Source organism: Bos javanicus, chromosome 4 (genome assembly GCF_032452875.1).
Source record: "Bos javanicus breed banteng chromosome 4, ARS-OSU_banteng_1.0, whole genome shotgun sequence".
NCBI lineage: Eukaryota > Metazoa > Chordata > Mammalia > Artiodactyla > Bovidae > Bos > Bos javanicus.
In genome coordinates, this window is record NC_083871.1 from 105,404,877 (window position 1) to 105,425,333 (window position 20,457).

The 20,457-nt window shown below is 43.5% G+C and overlaps 1 protein-coding gene across 3 annotated transcripts in view; it reads left to right on the top strand.

Moving 5' to 3' along the window:
• Window positions 1-20,457, top strand: part of AGK (acylglycerol kinase) — a 100,795-nt gene that overhangs the window by 2,281 nt on the left and 78,057 nt on the right. For all 3 annotated transcript variants that reach the window (XM_061414940.1, XM_061414942.1, XM_061414941.1), the window contains exon 2: window positions 3,534-3,651. In XM_061414940.1, the coding sequence (XP_061270924.1) occupies window positions 3,551-3,651 (101 nt within the window). In that variant the 5' untranslated portion in view covers window positions 3,534-3,550. The remainder of the gene's footprint in view (window positions 1-3,533; window positions 3,652-20,457) is intronic.

A 20,457-nucleotide genomic window follows, 5' to 3' on the forward strand; every position in this document is an offset into this window, starting at 1 on the left:
AGGATCAGCTGTGCAGGGCCTGCGCCTCTTTAATCTGGCCTCAGGTGGGTTTCTGATGCGCTTCTATGATTCTCGAGTTTATCACACTGTGACCGTCTCTGGGATGAAGAATGCTTCATCAAGTAATTAACATGTTCTCTCTGTTGGGGGTTCTAGTTCTGGGGTAGAGTGCCAAGAATCCTTCCGTTTATCACTTGAGGCAGAACCAGGACTCTGCCCCCCAAGGCTGCACTTTTTTTTTTTTTTAATTTCTCCTCCCTTGTCTCTGTATCCCACTCCTTTGCCTGATTAGCAACTGTTTGAACCTGCCCTTTGGAACTTGGGGAAGGTCAAGAAATAGGGGGGCACAGGCTTTTGTGCCCAGGAGCTCCCCAGGGTACTGGTTTCACTGACAGCCCAACTAAAATAAGTCAGAATCTCAGAGTCATGCCCAAGAATCCGCATTTTAAACAAGTTCTTTAAATTTTAACAAGATCTACACTAGAGTTTGAAAGTCCTTCTTCTCACCTTCCGTACTGACCCTGTTCCCTATCTACACCTGATGGCAGACGTGTGTTTCTCTGAACATACCTTGCTGTTATTGAGGCCTTTGTGGGCAGAAGTCTCCTTAGCTGCTGCTTTGGTGTTTCTCCTCATTGTTCAAGACCCAGGGTACATGTCATGCCTTCTGGGAAGACTTTCCCAATCATGGACCACCCTGTCACCTCCAGCCCCCATTAGGTCATTCTCGTGGCTTCTCACAGAGCCGTGACTTAGCCCTCAACAGCCTCCCCCCGTGTTACAACCATACTTTATGTAATTGTTTCGTACTTGTGGCTTTCACAGTTGCCAGCACTTGAGAATAGACTTGTGCTTCTCTGCCTAGCAGCCAGCCCAGAGCCTAGCACGTTGAATGAATGAGCGCTTTCGGGCCAGGTGGAGAGGCATCTAATTATCACATGTGCTTTCGGGTTCCTTTATGTGCCATCCTGCACTGCGGCCCTGATGGCACCGGTTTCACATGTGACTGGTGATAAGGATGTGTCTGGCCTTGAGAGGAGTTTTAACCAGTGGTGGCAGTAAAGAAAAATTAAGTAGTGACACTTGTTAAAGACTGGTAAGACAGACTTCCTTCAGGGTGGGGAGAGGCATCTGGGTGGATGTAGAAACCACTGCAGGCGGTATTGGACTGAGGGGAGGAGCTTGGACTCAACCCTGACTCCAATGAGGACAAATGGGTGTTCATAGCCAAGGAGCAGGGTGGCATCAGTGGATGGAAAATTGCTAAAGAAATGTCAGGGGTAGAGGGGACTCTTACTAGGTGAACCAGTAGAATTCTTGCTGAAGGCAGACCAGGGTGATAAGATATCCAGGGTGGTCAGATTCCAATGGTGGGGATGGGAGATTTTCACTTAACTACCTTAGTAGGATTCTTGCTCAAACTGGATTCTACAAGGGCCAAGAGGGAAGCCCAAGGTAAGTCCTAGTCCAGCAGAACTCAGAGCCTGATTCAAGTTTCTGGTCAAGAAGAGAGTCCCTGTGGTTAAATGGAGTAATAAAATAACTTGTGTGTGCTAAATCACTTCAATCGTGTCCAACTTTTTGCAAACCCGTGAACTGTAGCCTGCCAGGCTCCTCTGCCCATGGGATTCTCCAGGCAGGAGATGCTGGAATGGGTTGCTATTCCCTCCTCCAGAGGATCTTCGTGACCCAGGGATCGAACCCACATGTTTTACATCTGCTGCATTTGCAGGCAGGTTCTTTACCACTAGTCCTGCCGAGTAGAATCAGCAAAAGCAGCTGTTCCCGAGCTGCCCCCAGCCCCATCAGCATTGGTCTATTTACCTCACGCACACATAGTTAAAAATGTTCTATCTAGAAAATAATTAAGAAAATTTAAAAAATACATTGCAATTTAAAACATAAATATCAGCCGTTATCTCACAAGAGGGAATTACTACAAAGTCTCATGTGTTTATTTCTGTTTTTTTTTTTTAATTTATATTTGTGTTTGAACATAACTGGTAAATGCCAATTAAATAAGACTTAAACCCTGCCAGTTTTACTTAAAATTATATTTTTTAGTTTTTTCCATGTCAACAAAAATTCTTAGTGAAAAAAAATTTAATGTAGGTGGGGGAATAGTGTTCCTTGACCCTTGTAGGGTCCCTACCTGGGTCTGGAAATCAAATTGACAAAGACAGATTAACAGGAGCAAAGCATGCAAGTTATTTAATGAAAGTTTTACATGACATGAGAGCCTTCATAAGGAAATGGGACCCAAGGATTTGAGTAGACCATGGTGGAGGAGCGTGATAGGGTAAAGAGTATGAGGTATTGTAGCAGAGGAAAATCTTAGAGAGACCTGCATGTTAAGGAGTGTTTGTCGACAAAGCAAGTGCCTCTCACTGGAGGGTTTTATGATCTGTTTAAGAAACAGCAAGGTGGGGAGGTGGTCAGAGTGACCTTCCTGCTTCTGCTATTTTCCAAACCTTTTCTGAGTACGATATCCACCCTCACAACGTGCCATGTTTGGGGTAGCATGTCTTGAGCCCCATTTCATTCCACAGTTATTTATCAAATGGCTGTTAGGCACCAGATCTTATTTTGGACATGGGGATTCTGCAGTGGATCAGAGCAGTCAAAGTCCTTACTCATGGAGTTTACATTCCAGTGGGATAGTAAACTAACACATAAGGACCATCCACGTGATAAGTGCAGTGAAGAAAAACAGAAGTATATATGGTCACTTTTTTTTTTTTTTAATTGGAGGCTACTTTACAATACTGTGGTGGTTTTTGCCATACATTGACATGACTTTGGTTTTGAGTGTGCATGCTCGGTGGCTCAGTCATGTCCGACTCCATGCATTGCAGCCCGCCAGGCTCCTCTGTCTGTGGAATTTCCCAGGCAGGCATACTGGAGTGGGTTGCCATAAGGTTATGCTAATTTACCTTCCTTATAGGAGTGTGTGAGTGTCTGTCTCATTTTATTTTGTCATCAGTGAATACGATCATTTTAGAATTTCGTTCATTTTATCGGTGAATGGTGATAGTTCTTTGTAATTTGCATGTCTTTGATTACCTTGGAAGTTGAGCATTTTTACAGTTATGTATATTTCCTCTTCATTGAGTTTTCTCTGAATGTTCTTTTATTGAGGGCCTGGTTGTTTTCTCCTATTTTGAATAACCCTTTTACATCACTAATTTGATTACTAATTTGATGATAATAAGCACTTTATATATAAAGGCTAAGCAGATAACTTTTAAATAGGTAAAGTGACTGTAAAAAGAAAGCAAAGACAGGACTCCTAGAATTCCTTTCCCCTTCTTTCTAAGAAAAAGTGATGAAAGAAGAAAAAGTATAGTTTGGGTGTAAAGAAGTGAAGAAAGCAAGGAAATGTAGGTGGGCAGGTAAGAGATGAAGTATCTAGGAAGGAAGAGGAGGAAGGAAGGAAGACGTGGAGAGGATGAAGGAAGGAAGAGGATGAAAGCGTAGGGCCCACATGATTCCTTGGATAATCATATTTTTCTTTTCTGCCTCTACTCATCTAGCAAATCCCTAAGAGAAGATGACTGTGTTCTTTAAAACGCTTCGAAATCATTGGAAGAAAACGACAGCTGGGATCTGCTTGCTGACATGGGGAGGCCACTGGGTCTATGGGAAACACTGGTAAGCGTCTGACAGCCCCCACACCCCACCCCACCTCACGTGCAGCACAGAACAGTCCACGGGGGCCTGTGGTTAGCGTCCTGTTCAGCTGTGCTTGTCTCTAAAACGTTGTGGTATAAAAGGAAGGCAAATATTAAAACCTCAGAGACAATGGCTTCTTGTAACCAGTCCTGAGAGGTGGAAACTGTGGAACTGTTGAGACTTACACCTCAGTGGACTCAGAGTACTGCCGCCAGATCAGGACAGGGAGAGACTGAGCTCCGCCTTGAGAGAGGCAAGTGGCCTTCCAAGGAAGGGTAGAGGCTGGCGCTCACACGTCTCCTTGGGGTTTTAGTCCTCCTTTTCTCACTCTAGTCTCTCGATATGTGACGGTGGCCATTGCCAGACACTGAGTCCGCTCCCTCCAATGTCTGGCTCGGGCTTTCCTCGTCTAACTCGTTAGCCTGGGTTCATTTAAATGAAACTAAGACTTTCCAACCTTTTGTTTGAGGAAGGGATTCCAGGGAGTCCTGGGTTTTATTACCCTTCAGGTCTGCAGGGAGAAGAAAGTGTCAAGCTTTTCTTCTGGTTTAACATGCTAATAAAATTTAAATAAACAGTTTTTAAAAATAAAAATTATACAGATTATTAAGAGACCCAGTCACACAGTAGTCTTTGGGGGATTCAGGGCTACATCTTAAATATATAGCAACCTTCTCTAAAATCCAGGTGTCCTAACTGATTGCTTTGTTAAATGGAACCCACTGAGCAGGCTTTACAATGGAAGTCTCCACATTGGAAAGCAGACTCACATTGGTCCTTTTGTGAACATCCTCAATTCACCCATCAGAGATCATTTATGATAAACGTGGTATCTACTTTCTGCAGGTATGGAGAAGATGACCCATTCCCACCTCCTCTTAAGTATTCTCAAAGCTGAGCATGTGAGCTCCGTTAGCTAGCATATAAAGAACAGACCCAAGAATCTTAAAATTTTAATATATAAAAAGAAAGGCAGAGGAAAGGTTTTAACAAATTGTGTCTGGAGCACATAATTGGCTTTTCCTCCCTTTTCAAGCTACATTTGAGCCCTCGAGGGAAGGCTCCTTACAGCTCTAGCCTAGTTCCTACCTGGATTTCCTTTGGAGGAGCACCCAGTCCAGGCCTCAGCTGGCTCAGTGCAGGAGAACCTTCCCCTCACTGAGGGTTATGGCTGTTGCTCCTGTGGGGTGAAGGTCTGAGGAAACAACCACGTCCTCGGTTCAGGATGTCTTTAAGGTGCCATAGTTACTTCTCATACTATAGTCTTGAGACTTTTAAAAAGGCCCCATTAAGTCTCTAGCACTGAGTCAGAGGTCTTATTCTCAGTTGGATCTGAAATAGCTTGAACTGGAAGTGTAGCAGGAGCCTGAAGGCTTCATTTTGCTCTTTCTCTTCCCTTGACATTCAGGGTCACTGCTTAGAATGAGAACCTCCATTGTCCTGCATGGCTTGCTTTTCTCAAGTTCTCTCCTGCATGCTTTGGTGCTACTTAGCACCCCCGCCCTATTGTGATAAAAATCACTAGCAGAAAATTTACCACTGTGACCATTTTTAAGTGTACCCTCAGTAGCATGCAGTATGTTCATTTTGTCATACAACAAATCTCTAGAACGCTTTCATCTTGCAAAACTGAAACTCTGTGCCCATTGAACACTGTCTGTTTCCTCCTTCCAGCCCCTTGCAACCACCATTCCACTTTCTGTTTCTGTAAGTTTGACTGCTTTAGTTTATGGGGTCGCACAGAGTTGGACACAACTGAAGCGACTTAGCAGCAGCAGCAGCAGCAGCAGATACTTCATGTGAGTGGAATCATGAAGTACGTGTCTTTTGTGACTGGCTTATTTCACCTAGCATGGTGTCCTTAAGGTTCACTCATGTAGCATATGGCAGGATTCCTGTCTTTTTTAAGGCTGAATTGCATGTGTAGACCACATTTCTTATCCATTTATCTATTAATGGACATTTGGGTTGCTTCCACCTCTTGGCCGTTGTGCATAATGCTCGTACATTGGACTTGGGCATGCAGATATGGCTGTAATATCTTGTTTTCAGTTCTTTTGGATATATATCCAGAAGTGGGGTTGCTGGATTAATGGTATATCTATTTTTAATTTGTTGAGGAAGCTCCATACTGTTTTCTATAGTGGCTGTACCATTTTGCAGTCCCAGCTGCACAAGGGTCCTACTTCTCCACATCTTTATCAAGGCTTATTATTTTCTGTTTTCACGCCCCCCCCCTCCTCCCCCATTATTGGCCATCCTAATGGGCGTGATATGGCCTTTTGTGGTTTTGATTTGCATTTTTCTAATGATCAGTGATGTTGAACATTTTTTCATGTTTGCTGGCCATTTGTTTATCTGTTCGTTTGTTTACTGGTAGTATATGAAAACATGACTGATTTTTGTATTCTGTAACTTTGCTGAATTTGTTTTCTACATATAAGATTATGTCATCTGCAAACATAATTTTATTTCTTCCTCTCCAATTTGCATGCCTTTTATTTCTTTTTCTTGCCTAGTTGCTTTGGCTAAGATTCCCAGTACTATATGCAGTAGAAGTGGCAAGAGCAGGCATCCTTGCCTTTTTCCTGATCTTTAAGGAAAAGTTTGGATCTTCACTGTCAAACATGATGTCAGCTGTGGGCTTTTAATACATGTTCTTTATTGTATTGAGGTAGTTTCCTTCTATTGTCTTTTTTAAAAAAAATCTATATATCCCCCAACTTTTCACATAACAGTCCTAACACAATTTTTTATACTAATCTAGTTTTTTTCCCTGAGAAAATCTTCCCCTGAACTCTCTTGAGTAGAAGCTACTCTTGCCTTCAAATGTGTTGGCATTCTCCTAGCTTCTCAGTACCTATTCCAAACCATTACTCTTTCATCATCATATAAAAAAATCTCTTCTCCTTTGAGGTTCATAATATCTGACTATATCATAAAACCATAAAAACCAAAACCCTCCCAGATTTCTGGGGTCTCATCTGTTGCATTAGACTCAGGCTTCAATGCCTGGCTTATCAATATCCTTTTCTCTTTAAGTCTTGTTATCTTTCTGAACGCCCTGAGTGTTTATGTGAATGACCCATCTAATAGCACCTCATCTTCCCTTTCCCTGACTTTATCTGTTCCTGTCACATTAAATCTTTGCCTCTTTCAACTCCACCCATTCTCATTGGTTGAATGCTAAACCTAATTATCACTTGTCCCTGTTCCTCTGTTGAAATATGGAACTTCAGCATCTGAATCTTTCATATCAGCCTTCTGTTATCCTGGTTTTCTTCCTTTACTCCCCTTTTTCAGTGTTATCAACGTCTTGTCCTTTGGGCCCTCCATTTCTTCCCAGTCTATCACTCATCCCTGCCTTCTTCACGTTCTTCTGTCCTTGGTTCCTCTATCCAACATATTAGACAACTTCTCAATACCAGTTTTCATATATCCTCCCTGGCTTTTTCACAATCTCACTTTCTCTTCTTCTAAGTTAAACTTTTTGAATAGATTCTGCCTCCCTATCTCCTGCCCATGCTACATCCTGTTTGGTCTTCATTAGAATTAGTCTTGCCAGTTTTATTCCTTATTCTTTTTGACTGTGCAGCTTTAGACACAGTTGATTCTTCCTGAAACTTTTTTTTCCCTTGACTTCTGACTGCCAGAGTCCTATTTTCCTCCTACTCCTCTAGCTGCTTATTCTCAGTTTTCACTTTTCCCTTCTACTCAGACATTAGAGAAGTATTAATAGTTCTCTAGGACTCTGTCCTAAGGGCTTCCCTGGTGGCTCAGATGGTAAAGAATCTTGCCTGGAATGGAAGAGATCCGGGTTTAATCCCTGGGTTGGCAAGATGCCCTGGAGAAGGGAATGGCAACCCACTCAGTATTCTTGCTTGGAGGATTCCATGGACAGAGGGACATGGCGGGCCACAGTCCATGGAGTTGCAAAGAGTTGACCACTACTGAGTAACTTTCACACACGCACACAGGACTCTGCCCCAGGTCCTCTGCTCACTTTATACCCTTTCCTTATACAGTCTCATCCACTTGCAGTGGTGTCACTGTCAGCTGTAGACAGACAAACCCCAGGTTCATATTTCCATAAACACCTCCTCGTCTGAGCTCCAGACCTTTGCATGTATTCAGCTGCTTACAACTTGTCTCCTTGGATAATTCCCAGGTGCCTCCCAACTCAACAGACTAAAAGTAAAATCAAAAGCTTTCCTGGCAAGCCTGTTCTTCTCAGTGATGGGTACCACTCACCATCCATGTAGTTTCCCAAACTAAAAATTTGAACATCATTCTCCATTCATCCTTCCGCCTTATTTCCCACATTCAGGTTATGGCATTCTGAGTGATTTTGTTTCTTTTATATCGACTTTGTGCAGTTTCTTCTGTCCTTCCTCCCTGTTACCACCTTTGTCTTTACTACCATCATCTCGGGCTGGATTCTTACTAAATGCCTTCTGGCTGTTCTTGCATCTGATCTTGACTGCTTCTAATCTGTTTTGCGCTGCCAGTACCGTACTGTCTTAATTACTGTAGCTTTGTAATATATTTTGAAATTAGTGTTAGCCCTTTAACTTTCCTCTTCTTTTTCAGAATTCTCTTGGCTATTCAGGGCCCCTTGAGATTCTGTATGCATTTTAGGAAGCTACTGAGAGACTCAAACTTTTTGGCCAGCCCAATTCAGGTCTTTCAGAATGCCATGTCCTATTTTTTTTTAGGGTCCCTTGGAGAGCCTCCAGGAGTGTTCCCTCCTAGAACACTCTTCCCTTCTCTTCTTCCCTAGCCAACTACTATTTCCCCAGGTCTCAAATGTTACTTCTTCCCTTTCCCCTTCAGACTAGGCAGTCTTCCCGTATTCTCTCCATAGTACTACGAACTACTGTGTAATTGTTGTTGTTCAGTCGCTCAGTTGTCTCTCTGCAACCCCATGAACTACAGCATGCCAGGATTCCCTGTCCTTCACTCTCTCCCAGAGTTTGTTCAGATTTATGTCCATTGAGTTGCTGATACTATCTAACCATCTCATCCTCTGCTGCCTTCTTCTTCTTTTGCCTTTGATCGTTCCCAGCATCAGGGTCTTTTCCAATGAGTCAGCTGTTTGTATCAAGTGGCCAAAGTATTGGCGCTTCAGCTTTATCGTCAGTACTTCAGTGAATATTCAGGGTTGATTTCCTTTAGGATTGCTTGTTGGAACTCCTTGCAGTCCAAGGGACTCTCAAGAGTGTTCTCCAGCACCACGATTCAAAAGCATCAACTCTTGGGTGCTCAGCCTTCCTGATGGTCCAGCTGTATGTATATTCACTACTACTGTCGTTTTTTGTTCTGTTCGCTTCTTCCGTCATAAGACTCTGCAGGCAGGGGCCCTGTTTGTCTTTCTCAATGTCATCCCCCCCAAGGCCAGCACATAGAAAGTACTTTACATATATTTTATTTATCGAGGAAGGAACAAGCAAAAGAAAGAAGGTCTGAGTTCTCAGAGAGCAAAATCTCAACCGTTTTGATTGGCTACTTCTGAATTCACAAGCCCAGGCTTTTGAATATCCTCCTGAAGAAAATGATACACTAAAGCCATGGTTAGGTTACTCTTCCATCTTCACCAATTTATTTTGAAATGGTCATGAATTTCCTCAGTTTCCTGCTTTACCGTCTTTATCCTCGTTCTTAGACAACCTTAACTCCTTTTCAAAGAGAAAGAACATCAGCAGTTACCTCTGTATGCACATTTCTGTTCTTTTTGTCTCATTGTATGAAGCTGTATCCTGCCCAGGACTAGCCTCTCCAACCCTCATATGGATCCAGTTCTTCCTCCTTTGTTGGTTATCCTTTTCCTTGCTTGTACCTTTTTTTAAAAAATTAATTTGTATCGGAGTATAGTTGCTTGACAATGTTGTGTTAGTTTCTGCTGTACAGCAAAGTGAATCAGCCACAGGTATACATATATCCCCTGCTTTGTAGATTTCCTTCCCATTTAGGTCACCACAGAGCACTGAGTCAAGTTCCCTTTGCTATGCAGTAGATTCCCATTAGTTATTTTATACATAGTATCAGTAGCCCTCACGTGTCTTGAACCCCATCCTTCCTGCTTCTTGCCCCCCGTTTGTCAAACTGTTCAGAGCTGAGATGGGTCGTTTCAGCCGTGTGTTCCCATTTATTTACCACCTGCGTTCTCCCTTTTACACCGTTCTTGACAGCTTGCCTCACACTTGCATAGCTCTCCCTCTTTTTAGAATAAGCTTAGTAAAACTCGGTTTTCTATCCCATCATTTGATTGACCCTGTTCTTGACGAGGTCATTAATGCTTGTTAAATAAAGTAGATACTTTTCAGTTCGCATCTGCCACGTTTGATTCTCCTCAGTTACCTTTAGGGCATCTTTTTTTTTTCTCCCGTTGTTTGATATGCCATGTGGCATGCTGGATATTAGTTCTTTCAGTTCCCATACCAGGGATTGAACCTGTGCCCCCTTGCAGTTGAACCACAGAGCCCTAACCACTGGACCACCAGGGAGTTCCCACCTGTAGGGTGTCTTTTTGCTCTGCTTGTCCCTAGATGCCGGTGTCCTATCCTCATCCCATAGACTTCTTAGGTGATCGTAACCACAGTAGAGTTTTCAGGTGGGATACTTAGATCTTGGAGTCATAGTATTTTCTAGTCCATGTCTTACTTCCCTTGACATCCTGCGTGAGGCGTGTCCCTGGAGTTGTACCAGGCAGTCGACAAGCAGAATATTCTTTCTGAAAGAGAACTCTGATCATGTCACTGTGGTACTGACAACCTGGAAATAGCTCTCCATTGCTTGGAACAAAAAGACCCAACCCCTTAGCATGACATAAAAGAGCCTTCATGATCCAGCCCTGTCGTCCTCTCCAGCTTTCTTCTGATTCCTTTTCATCCCCCGTCCATCGCACTTGCACTCAACCTCTGTGTTCTGGAAGTCTCTAGAAAAAACCCTGTGTCTCACTCTCCCTTTGCTTGTGTTCTCCCCTCTGCCTGGAACACTTCTGCTCTTCTTCACTTTGCCAACAGCTCAAAAAATGTGTTGCCAAGCTGTGTAAAGCAGTGGTGGCATTACTGAATAAGAATAAAAGAAAGCAATGTGTGTTAAGTACCCCATGCCTGCTGGGCTGCCGGTGCTGGGCTTGTTGTTTCCATGTACTTACATGGTCTCGTGCAATCCTCAAACCAGACCTGTGGGAGAGAGAATGTTACTTCCATATATAAATTAAGATGTTGAGGCTCAGAGAAATTAATAATTTGTCTAAAATGGTCTCTCGGCCTACTGGTGAAATTGAGATTTGAACCCAAGTTAATCACATTCTGTAATACATTCCACGTGCTTTCTTTGCTGCTGACCACTTTTGAACAGCGATGCTCACTTCAGTATATAAATTCTGCTGCACTGATTAAATGACATTACCTTTTAAATGCCTTTTTTATGCAGCTTTACTAGAGTTGTTCTCTTATGTTCCCGTTTCATTTTTTGTTGCTCACATGGAATCCAGCTCCTTTATTAAATAGACAGAATGCATTTATTAGCATTTAGTAGAGATGAGGTGCAAACTGGACACGTAGCCCAGGGAACGCGGCCCTCATTTCAGAACCTTCTGGACTCTCTTGGTTGGTCCTTCATGCTCTCAGTGGTTTTCTGTGAGCCTCTGTTCATATTCTGGTCTGACTCCCCTTCTCTTGGCCTTTCACTTTTTCTCCGTGTCTCCCCCACTTTTATAAAAGTTTTATTTATTTATTACGGCTGCTTAGGGTCTTTGTTGCTTTCTGTAGTTGCTGCGAGTGGGGGCTACTTTTCATTGTGGTGTGTGGGCCTCTCATTGTGGTGGCTTCTCTTGCTGCAGAGCACGGGCTCGAGGCACACAGGCTCATGGTTGCGCTGCAGCATGTGGGATCTTCCTGGACCAGGGACTGAACCCACGTTCCCTCCCTTAGCAGGCAGCTTCTTAACCACTGCATCAGGGAAGTCAGTCCCGTGCCCTGCCCCTTTAAGCTTCCTTACCTGTGTGTAATTTATAGATGAGTACATTTCTTTTTCTTCCATTTTGTGAAAATCTTTAAACGTACAGCAAACTTGAAAGCATTTTACAGTAAACATCTGCCTACCTACTTCTTGGATTCCAGACTTCACTGTATTTGCCTTGTCACGTCCCTATCCATCTGTCCATCGTCTCGATCTTTCTTTCTGAAGCATTTCCAAGTAATTTGTCAACATTGATGTACTTCTACCTGAAAACCCAACCATGTGGGTCAGTAATTAGAGTTTAGCACTTGCTTATACTGTGTTTTTCCTTTACAATGAAATTTACATACAATGAAATATACAGATTTAAGCCTGCTTCCGCTGAGTTTTGTCAGATGCAGACACCTGTGTACCCCAGACTCCTGGTAAGACAGAGTGCTGTCATCCGTCCAGGTGCTTCCCTTGTGCTCCTTCACCATCACTCCCTGTCCCCCAAACCCTGAGGCAGTCATTATTCTACTTTCTTTTTCCCACCATAGACTAATCTTTTTTTTATTTCTAGAACTTTGTATGAGAGAAATCATATAATATAAACCGTATTCTTTTTTTGTTAAGCTTCTGCCTCTTAGCATAATATCTTTGAATTCATCCATATTGTTCATTTCTTTCCTTCTTTTTTTTTTTTTGGCTGAGTAGTATTCTAGAAGATAAGCATTAAATATTTTATAGTTATAGAATTTTAAGTTTTTTGTTCCATAATATTTTGCATTCCTCATTTTAAAAAGCAAGCAAATCGTTATATGTGTTTGACTTTCTTTCCTTTGGAAGGAAACTGGTGTCTCCTGATATAGGATTCACATACCAGTAAGAATAATCGACTGTGTTTCATTGTTGACTTTTTGATTAAATAACGACCCTGGTTTGATAGGTGGGCTTTGCTGGTGGCTCAGCTGGTAAAGAATCCACTGCAATGTGGGAGACCTGGGTTCAATCCCTGGGTTGGGAAGATCCCCTGGAGAAGGGAAAGGCTACCCACTCCAGTATTCTGGCCTGGAGACTTCCATGGACTGTTAATAGTCCATGGGGTTGCAAAGAGTCTGACACGACTGAGCGACTTTCACTTTCATTTTTAAGGAAAAGTGTGTGTGTGTGTGTGTGTATGATAGCTTTGGAAAAAATGACATATGTTATTTTTATCCATCCGATTTTGGACTGCTGTCTTTGTCTTTGGGCACAGGTATTATTTATTTGCGGGTGTTATTTCATGTTGCTGTATTTATAGTTTTTTATTCTCCTGTGGGAATTTCTCTCCTTTTTTTCCTCCCTTCCCCTCAGTTTCAAGGGAAAAAAAAACAAAACAAAACACCTATGATCTTCTTGTCTGCATCCTTCCCTCCAGAGCAAGTTGCAGTAGTTGACAGGAGCAGCAGAGGCTGCTTTCAGGACTCTGGAAAGAGCAATTGAAGAGGAGGAAATGACCCTCTTTGCTGGAAGTAAAGAGAATTTAAGTATTGCTCATTCCTCTTCAACTGCTCTCCCCAAGCTTTTTGGGTTCCCTAGGGGAGATTGTATTCCGGGTTGTTCAGTTCATCATGTCAGCAGTTACCTGCAATGGTCTTTCTCTCATTCGGAGCCCTTTCAGTGGCGAGGAGCCTGCTAACAGACGAGCATGAGAAAGGAGGCACCTCTAACAGTCTGACCTTGGGCTCTCTGAGCCTCAGGTTCATCTGTAAAGTGGGGATAATAACAGTGCCTCATTGGATCATTGAAGGCTTGAGGTAGCTGAAAAGCTCTTAGCATAGTGCCTGATTGATATCAAGGTCCAGTACATGCTAGTAACTGACTTAATTTGATGTAATAGGTACTCACTCACTTTGGGAGTTAAAACGAATTACTGCTGGTAACTGGGCAGTGAGTGATTCGAGAGCCAGTCAGTGGGGAAGGAAGATGAGGATCGGCCAGATGGTGTAATGAGATCTCAGCCTTTTATTTATTTCACCTTTCATGTGTAACAAGACAGCTTGGAAAAGTGTAATTTCAAGAGTGACAGAACATAACCACAAAAGAGGCAGGGCATAAGTAGTTAAAAAGCCGTGAGCCGTGTCTGAACCCTTGTCCGTCTGATTTGAGCTTAGATCCTTTCATCTTTGGGGACCTTGCTCATCCTGCCTCTGGTCTCTCTCTCCTCGAGATCCTGGCTGGCGAGGCTTGCCACAGCTTATCGACTCGTCCTCATGGCTCGGCAGGTGACAGAAGCCCTGTTCTTGCTTAGTTCTGGCTCCTGCTTCTCAGCTTTGGCTCTGTGCTTCTGGCACCAGTTCGGCCACCCACCTTGGCCTGTGACCCGGGACTTCCTCCCGTTTATTTCTGGAGCATAAAGCCACTCAGCCAGACATCCTGGTATCTTTTTGGAACATTTTCAATACTACGAACACTATGCATCCCTCCACATGAGACTTGCAAAGCAGACGTGATACTGTAGCACTGGTCCTGGGCCATGTGTCCTGAAGTTTTTATTAATACTGGAATTTTTTCCATCTGAACATAGGAATGTTAATCTTGATTACGATACATTAATCTTGATTACTATAAGCATTGATAAGAGCCCACCTTTCAATTCTGTGGTCAAAACAATTGCTTAGAAGTAAAACTAAATGATGAGTTGGCCCAAGGGGTGTGTTCAGTGTCGTTCAGCTTTATTGAGAACGTAGTAGTATTAATCATGAGGATCACTAATACTTCATCAGAGCTTGTCACGTGTCAGACACTGTTCTAAGCACTTCACATTTATTAGCTCATTTTATCTTCCTAACAACTTTATGAGATGGTTGTTAATCTCAGGCTAGTGTGAGATTAATAGCCCTAGACAGATGAAGAAGCTGAGGGATAGCAAGATGAAGTAATTTGTCCAGGGTCACACAGCTAGTAAAGGCTTCCCTGGTGGCTCAGATGGTGAAGAATCCTCCTGCAATGCAGGAGGCCTGGGTTCGATCCTTGGGTTGGGAAGATCCCCTGAAGGAGGGCATGGCAACCCACTCCAGTATTCTTGCCTGGAGAATCCCCATGGGCAGAGGAGCCTGGCAGGCTACAGTCCTTAGGGTCGCAAAGAGTCGGACACAACTGAGTGACTGAGCACAACTAGTAAGTGTCAGGACCCTGATTCAAAACCAGGGCCTCCTCGTCACCCCTCACGATGGCCCCTGTGTCTTAGGTGACAACTGCAAACAGATTGTCCCAGGCCCACGCCCCACATGGCCTAAGATGATGATAGAATGTCATGCTTCAAATCGAGCTTCCCTCTGAGTCAGCTGGGTTTAGGTTCGAGCCCTTGCCTTTGTCACTTCCTGATGTGTGACTTTGGGCAAATTCTTCAGGCTTGCTGAACTTCACTTTTCCGTATCCTCACAGTATCTCACAACATTATTATGACCTTAAATGAGATCATCGCAGTTTCTGGCTCACATCAAAAAGAGCAGCACCTTTTATTTTGGAAGAATAAGGTACTGTGTGCTGCGTCTTGTTCGAGTTCTACAAAGTCAGTGTTAGGGGTGCCTAAGGGAAAAAAGGATTACGTGAACATTTTTTTTATTATGGAAATTTAAAACATATAAAAATACAAATAGTATGATGAATCTCCATATATCAGCATTCAGCTTCAACAAATATCAGCATTTTATTAATCTCATTTCCTTTGTCTCTTCCTGTTTTTTTTTTTTTCCTGGAATATTTTTAAGTAAATTCCAGATATATCTTGTAGCTATACCCATAAATACATTAGTATGTTATTTTTAATAATTAAAGAATTTTAAAAAATCACAACACCATTAACATGGGCCTAACAAAATTAAGTACATCATGAGAAACGCTGGGCTGGAAGAAGCACAAGCTGGAATCAAGATTGCCGGGAGAAATATCAGTAACCTCAGATATGCAGATGACACCCCCTTATGGCAGAAAATGAAGAGGAACTAAAAAGCCTCTTGATGAAAGTGAAGGAGGAGAGTAAAAAAGTTGGCTTAAAGCTCAACATTTAGAAAACCAAGATCATGGCATCTGGTCCCATCACTTCATGGCAAATAGATGGGGAAACAGTGTCAGACTTTATTTTTGGGGCTCCAAAATCACTGCAGATGGTGACTGCAGCCATGAAATTAAAAGATGTTTACTCCTTGGAAGGAAAGTTATGACCAACCTAGATAGCATATTCAAAAGCAGAAACATTACTTTGCCAACAAAGGTCCGTCTAGTCAAGGCTATGGTTTTCCAGTGGTCATGTACGGATGTGAGAGTTGGACTGTGAAGAAAACTGAGCGCCGAAGAATTGATGCTTTTGAACTGTGGTGTTGGAGAAGACTCTTGAGAGTCCCTTGAACTGCAAGGAGATCCAACGAGTCCATCCTAAAGGAGATCAGACCTGGGTGTTCATTGGAAGGACTGATGTTGAAGCTGAAACTCCAGTACTTTGGCCACCTCATGCGAAGAGTTGACTCATTGGAAAAGACCCTAATGCTGGGAGGGATTGGAGGCCGGAGGAGAAGGTGATGACAGAGGAGGAGATGGCTGGATGGCATCACCGACTCGATGGACAAGGGTTTGGGTAGACTTCGGGAATTGATGATGGACAGGGAAGCCTGGCATGCTGCGATTCATGGGGTCACAGAGTCGAACACAACTGAGTGAACTGAACTGAACAAAATTAAGAATTCTGTACTGTTGCTTCTGTTTAATCACTAAGTTGTATCTGACTCTCTGTGACCCCACAGCCTGTAGCCTGCCAGGCTCCCCTGTCCATGGGATTTCCCAGGGAAGAACACTGGAGTGGGCTGCTATTCCCTCCTCCAGGGGATCATCCCAACCCAGGGATCGAACCCATGTCTCCCACATTGGCAGGCAGTTTCTTTACCACTGAGCTCCCATGGGCGGCCCCCCGACCCCGCCCCAAATCCTTTATGTCATCTAATATTCAGTCTGTGTTTACATTTTGCCTGTTGATGCCAATTTCTGCTTTTATGGTTTTGTTCAAATCAATATCAAAACAAGTTCCACACAGTGCACTTGATGTCTTATCTTTTAAGCCTCATAAACTCTCACTCCCTCCTCCTCTCATAGCATTTATTTGTTTTAGAAACCAGGCCTGTCTGCATTTGCCCTGTAGAATTTTTCATCCTCTAGATTTGACAGTTGACTTACATGGTTCAGTGGCGGGCACAGTCATATTGGAGCCTGAGGCAAAAAGAAGAATCAGTAATACGGAGTCTGTATTTAAAACTCTGATATTGTGTTCATCATGGATCTTTCAGGCTCATTTTGATTTTTTAAGCATGATGTATTAAAGTGTTTATCTCCATTCCTGTGTTTTGTGGTGTTCCCTTAAATTTTGCACCTGAGCCAAGTGGTTCCTCCCTCCCTTTGTTCCAGGCCCAGCTCTTGTTCCTTTGTCTCGCCTGTGTCTTGTACACTGGTGATTAGTTCCCTGCTGCTGCTTTTTTTTTTTTTTTTTAAGTCTTTATTGAATTTTTCACCATATTACTTCTCTTTTTTTGTTTTGGTTTTGTGGCTGCAAGGTATATGGGATGTTAGCTCCCCAACCAGGGGTCGAACCTGCGCCCCCTGCTTTGGAAAGCGACATCTTAACCACGAGACTGCCAGGGAAGTCCCCAGTTCCGACTTCTAGATCTTTGCTCTTCAAAGCATGAGCTGCGGTCCAGTGGAACGAGTCACTCCTGGGAGCTTTTACAAATGCAGAACGCCAGGGTCCAGCCCAGACCTGCTGAGTCAGAACCCGCATTTTTAGCCAGATCCCCAGGGGCCCTGCCTGCGCAGTGAAGTCTGAGGAGCGCTGTTTGGAGGGTGTGATTCCAGTCAGGGTTAGTTGTTGTGGCGAGAGCGCTTCACAGACGTGTTCTGGATCTTAGTGTATCACATCAGGAAGTACGTGGTGTCTGATTGTCCTGCTTTGGGCGATGTTAAATTGATCAGTGGGTTCAGATGTGATCAGGCTGACCCATCCGTTAGAAGGCTGAGAAATCTCTTCTGAGCGTTCCTTGGAGTAACATGGTGAAGAGGGGGGCAGCTGGATGGATCTGAATGTTGGCTTACACTTACCCATCGGTGGCCCTGGATAAGGTACCTCATTTCTTTGGCCTGTAAGCAAAGATGGATCATGGTTGATCCATCTCACTGGGCATCACACAGGTTTTCTTAGGCTTGGCACAAAGCAGGCTCTCCATCAGAGGCATTGCTACTCTTCTTCTCTTCTTTCCTCATCAGAGACAGTGTTGTAGCAAAGATGTCTCAAGTGGGGCCTTGCAGAATGGATGGAATGATGTTCTGGGTGAGATTCATGACCTGAGCACAGGCAGGAAACGAAAGTGTGTGGTGTGTTCTTGGAGACTGGCAAAGAATTTGACTTCACTATAGAGTTTTTTTTTTTTTTCCTGTAGAACAAGGGGAAAGCCAGATGGTGGAAGGCTTTGACTCTAGGCAGTGTATAGTATTTGGAGCTCAAGGAGAGGAGGATGTCTGGAACAAAGAGGCGTTTAGGAAGTTGAATTCTGGTGCCTAGGAGGGAGAGAAACGTGTAGACTGTGGAGGTGGCGGGGCGGGGGCAGTGTTTCAGTACTTCACATAGAAGAGAGCAGAGGCCAGAGTGCTGGTGTCAGGAGGGGAACATAAAAGGGCAAATACGAAGTTGTGGCACTGTGAGCAATGACTGAGTGTGGGTGTGGGTGCCATGCCAGCAGACTTCTGTTTGGTCTGGGTTTCGCTTCTTACTGGTCACGTCAAGTTGCTTAACTTCTGAGCCTCCTTTTCTTTATTGGTGAATGGGGACAGTGAGGTCTGTTTAGCAGGTTACCTGTAAGGATTCAATGAGATGGTGCAGAGATTTTGGCAGTCCAGTGGTTAAGACTCCGCCCTTCCAACGCAGGGGATGTGGGTTCGATCCCTGGTTAGGGAATCAAGATCGCAAATGCCCCGTGGCACGGCCAAAAGGAATTAAAAAAAAAAAAAGAAAAAAATGGTGTGATGCATGTCACGTGCTGCACTTTGATAAATGCTAACTAATAATTACTAGATGGTTGGTTGTTTGGTTAAAGGAGAGGAAGTTAGGAGAAATCTTTTTCAGCTTCAAGCCTAGAATAATTGACATGAGTTTGCGCAAGCTCCAGGAGATTGTAAAGGACAGGGAAGCCTGGTGTGCCGCAATCCATGGGGTCACAAAGAGTCAGGCACAGCTGAGCGACTGAACCACAACTAGGATAATTGGTGATACAGAAAGAGGAAGGTCACCTGGGAGAATTGGTTTAAGGAGGCTGTGTTATATATTTATATTCCTTTTTAGATGTATTGAGTTTGAGACCTTGACGGGATGTCCAGGAAGGAATGTCAGATTCCAGGGGGAAATGATGCAGGAGCCACACTTGGCTAGACCCATGCTATTTCTTTTGGTACAGTTTATGGGTCCAATAATGCCTTGTGCTTTATTTCTCAGTATCTCTGGGATTTCTGACAAAGCAGAGGTTTTACTTGGACATCCATTCAGATTAGCCTCTGACTTTGCAGTCAGTGGTCCAGAGCCTGGCTGGTTGAGCAGCAGTAGAAGGTAACGAGGCTCTTCTCCCTCATGACTTTTCCTCATTCCAGATTTTGTTGCAGTTTGAAGGAAGCAGTTTGTTTTGCCTTTTAGCCATTTGAAAGTTCCTCTCTCTCTCCCTTTCTCTGAGCACAATCTGATGCTGAAATTTGAGGTATCAGTAGGTGCTGTTTAAAGAAGTTCATTTATGGGCGATTAAATAACATGCCTTTTGGCCTATATTTGATAGAGAACAGGGGGACTTTTTTTTTTCAGTGCAATGAAGTTTAATTATTTCCCCGTTCCTTTTAACTCTTGTCATATTATTTAGGAAACAGGTCTCTTAAAAAAAAAGTCTATGTTGTTTATTTTACCTCCTTTCCATGTATTTTCTGTATGTTTACTGGTAGAAGGTGGAGTGGGATGGGGCGGGGGCACTGAGCTGGAATGGCAGAGATATATATTTATGTTATATTTGGTTTTAATTTTACATAATTTTTAGGGATATTTATATCAGTGGTTTCAGCTGCTCCAAGCACTGCAGAGAGAATAATCATCAGTTCAGTTCAGTCGCTCAGTCGTGTCCGACTCTTTGCAACCCCATGAATCGCAGCACGCCAGGCCTTCCTGTCCATCACCAACTCCCGGAGTTCACTCAAACTCACGTCCATCGAGTCAGTGATGCCATCCAACCATCTCATCCTCTGTCGTCCCCTTCTCCTCCTGCCCCCAATCCCTCCCAGCATGAGTCTTTTCCAATGAGTCAACTCTTCACATGAGGTGGCCAAAGTACTGGAGTTTCAGCTTCAGCATCATTCCTTCCAAAGAAATCCCAGGGCTGATCTCCTTCAGAATGGACTGGTTGGATCTCCTTGCAGTCCAGGGGACTCTCAAGAGTCTTCTCCAACACCACAGTCCAAAAGCATCAATTCTTCAGTGCTCAGCCTTCTTCACAGTCCAACTCTCACATCCATACATGACCACAGGAAAAACCATAGCCTTGACTAGACGGACCTTTGTTGGCAAAGTAATGTCTCTGCTTTTGAATATGCTATCTAGGTTGGTCATAACTTTCCTTCCAAGGAATAAGCGTCTTTTAATTTCATGGCTGCAGTCACCATCTGCAGTGATTTTGGAGCCCCAAAAATAAAGTCTGACACGGTTTCCACTGTTTCTCCATCTATTTCCCATGAAGTGATGGGACCAGATGCCATGATCTTAGTATAGGTGATGCTAAAATGGACCCC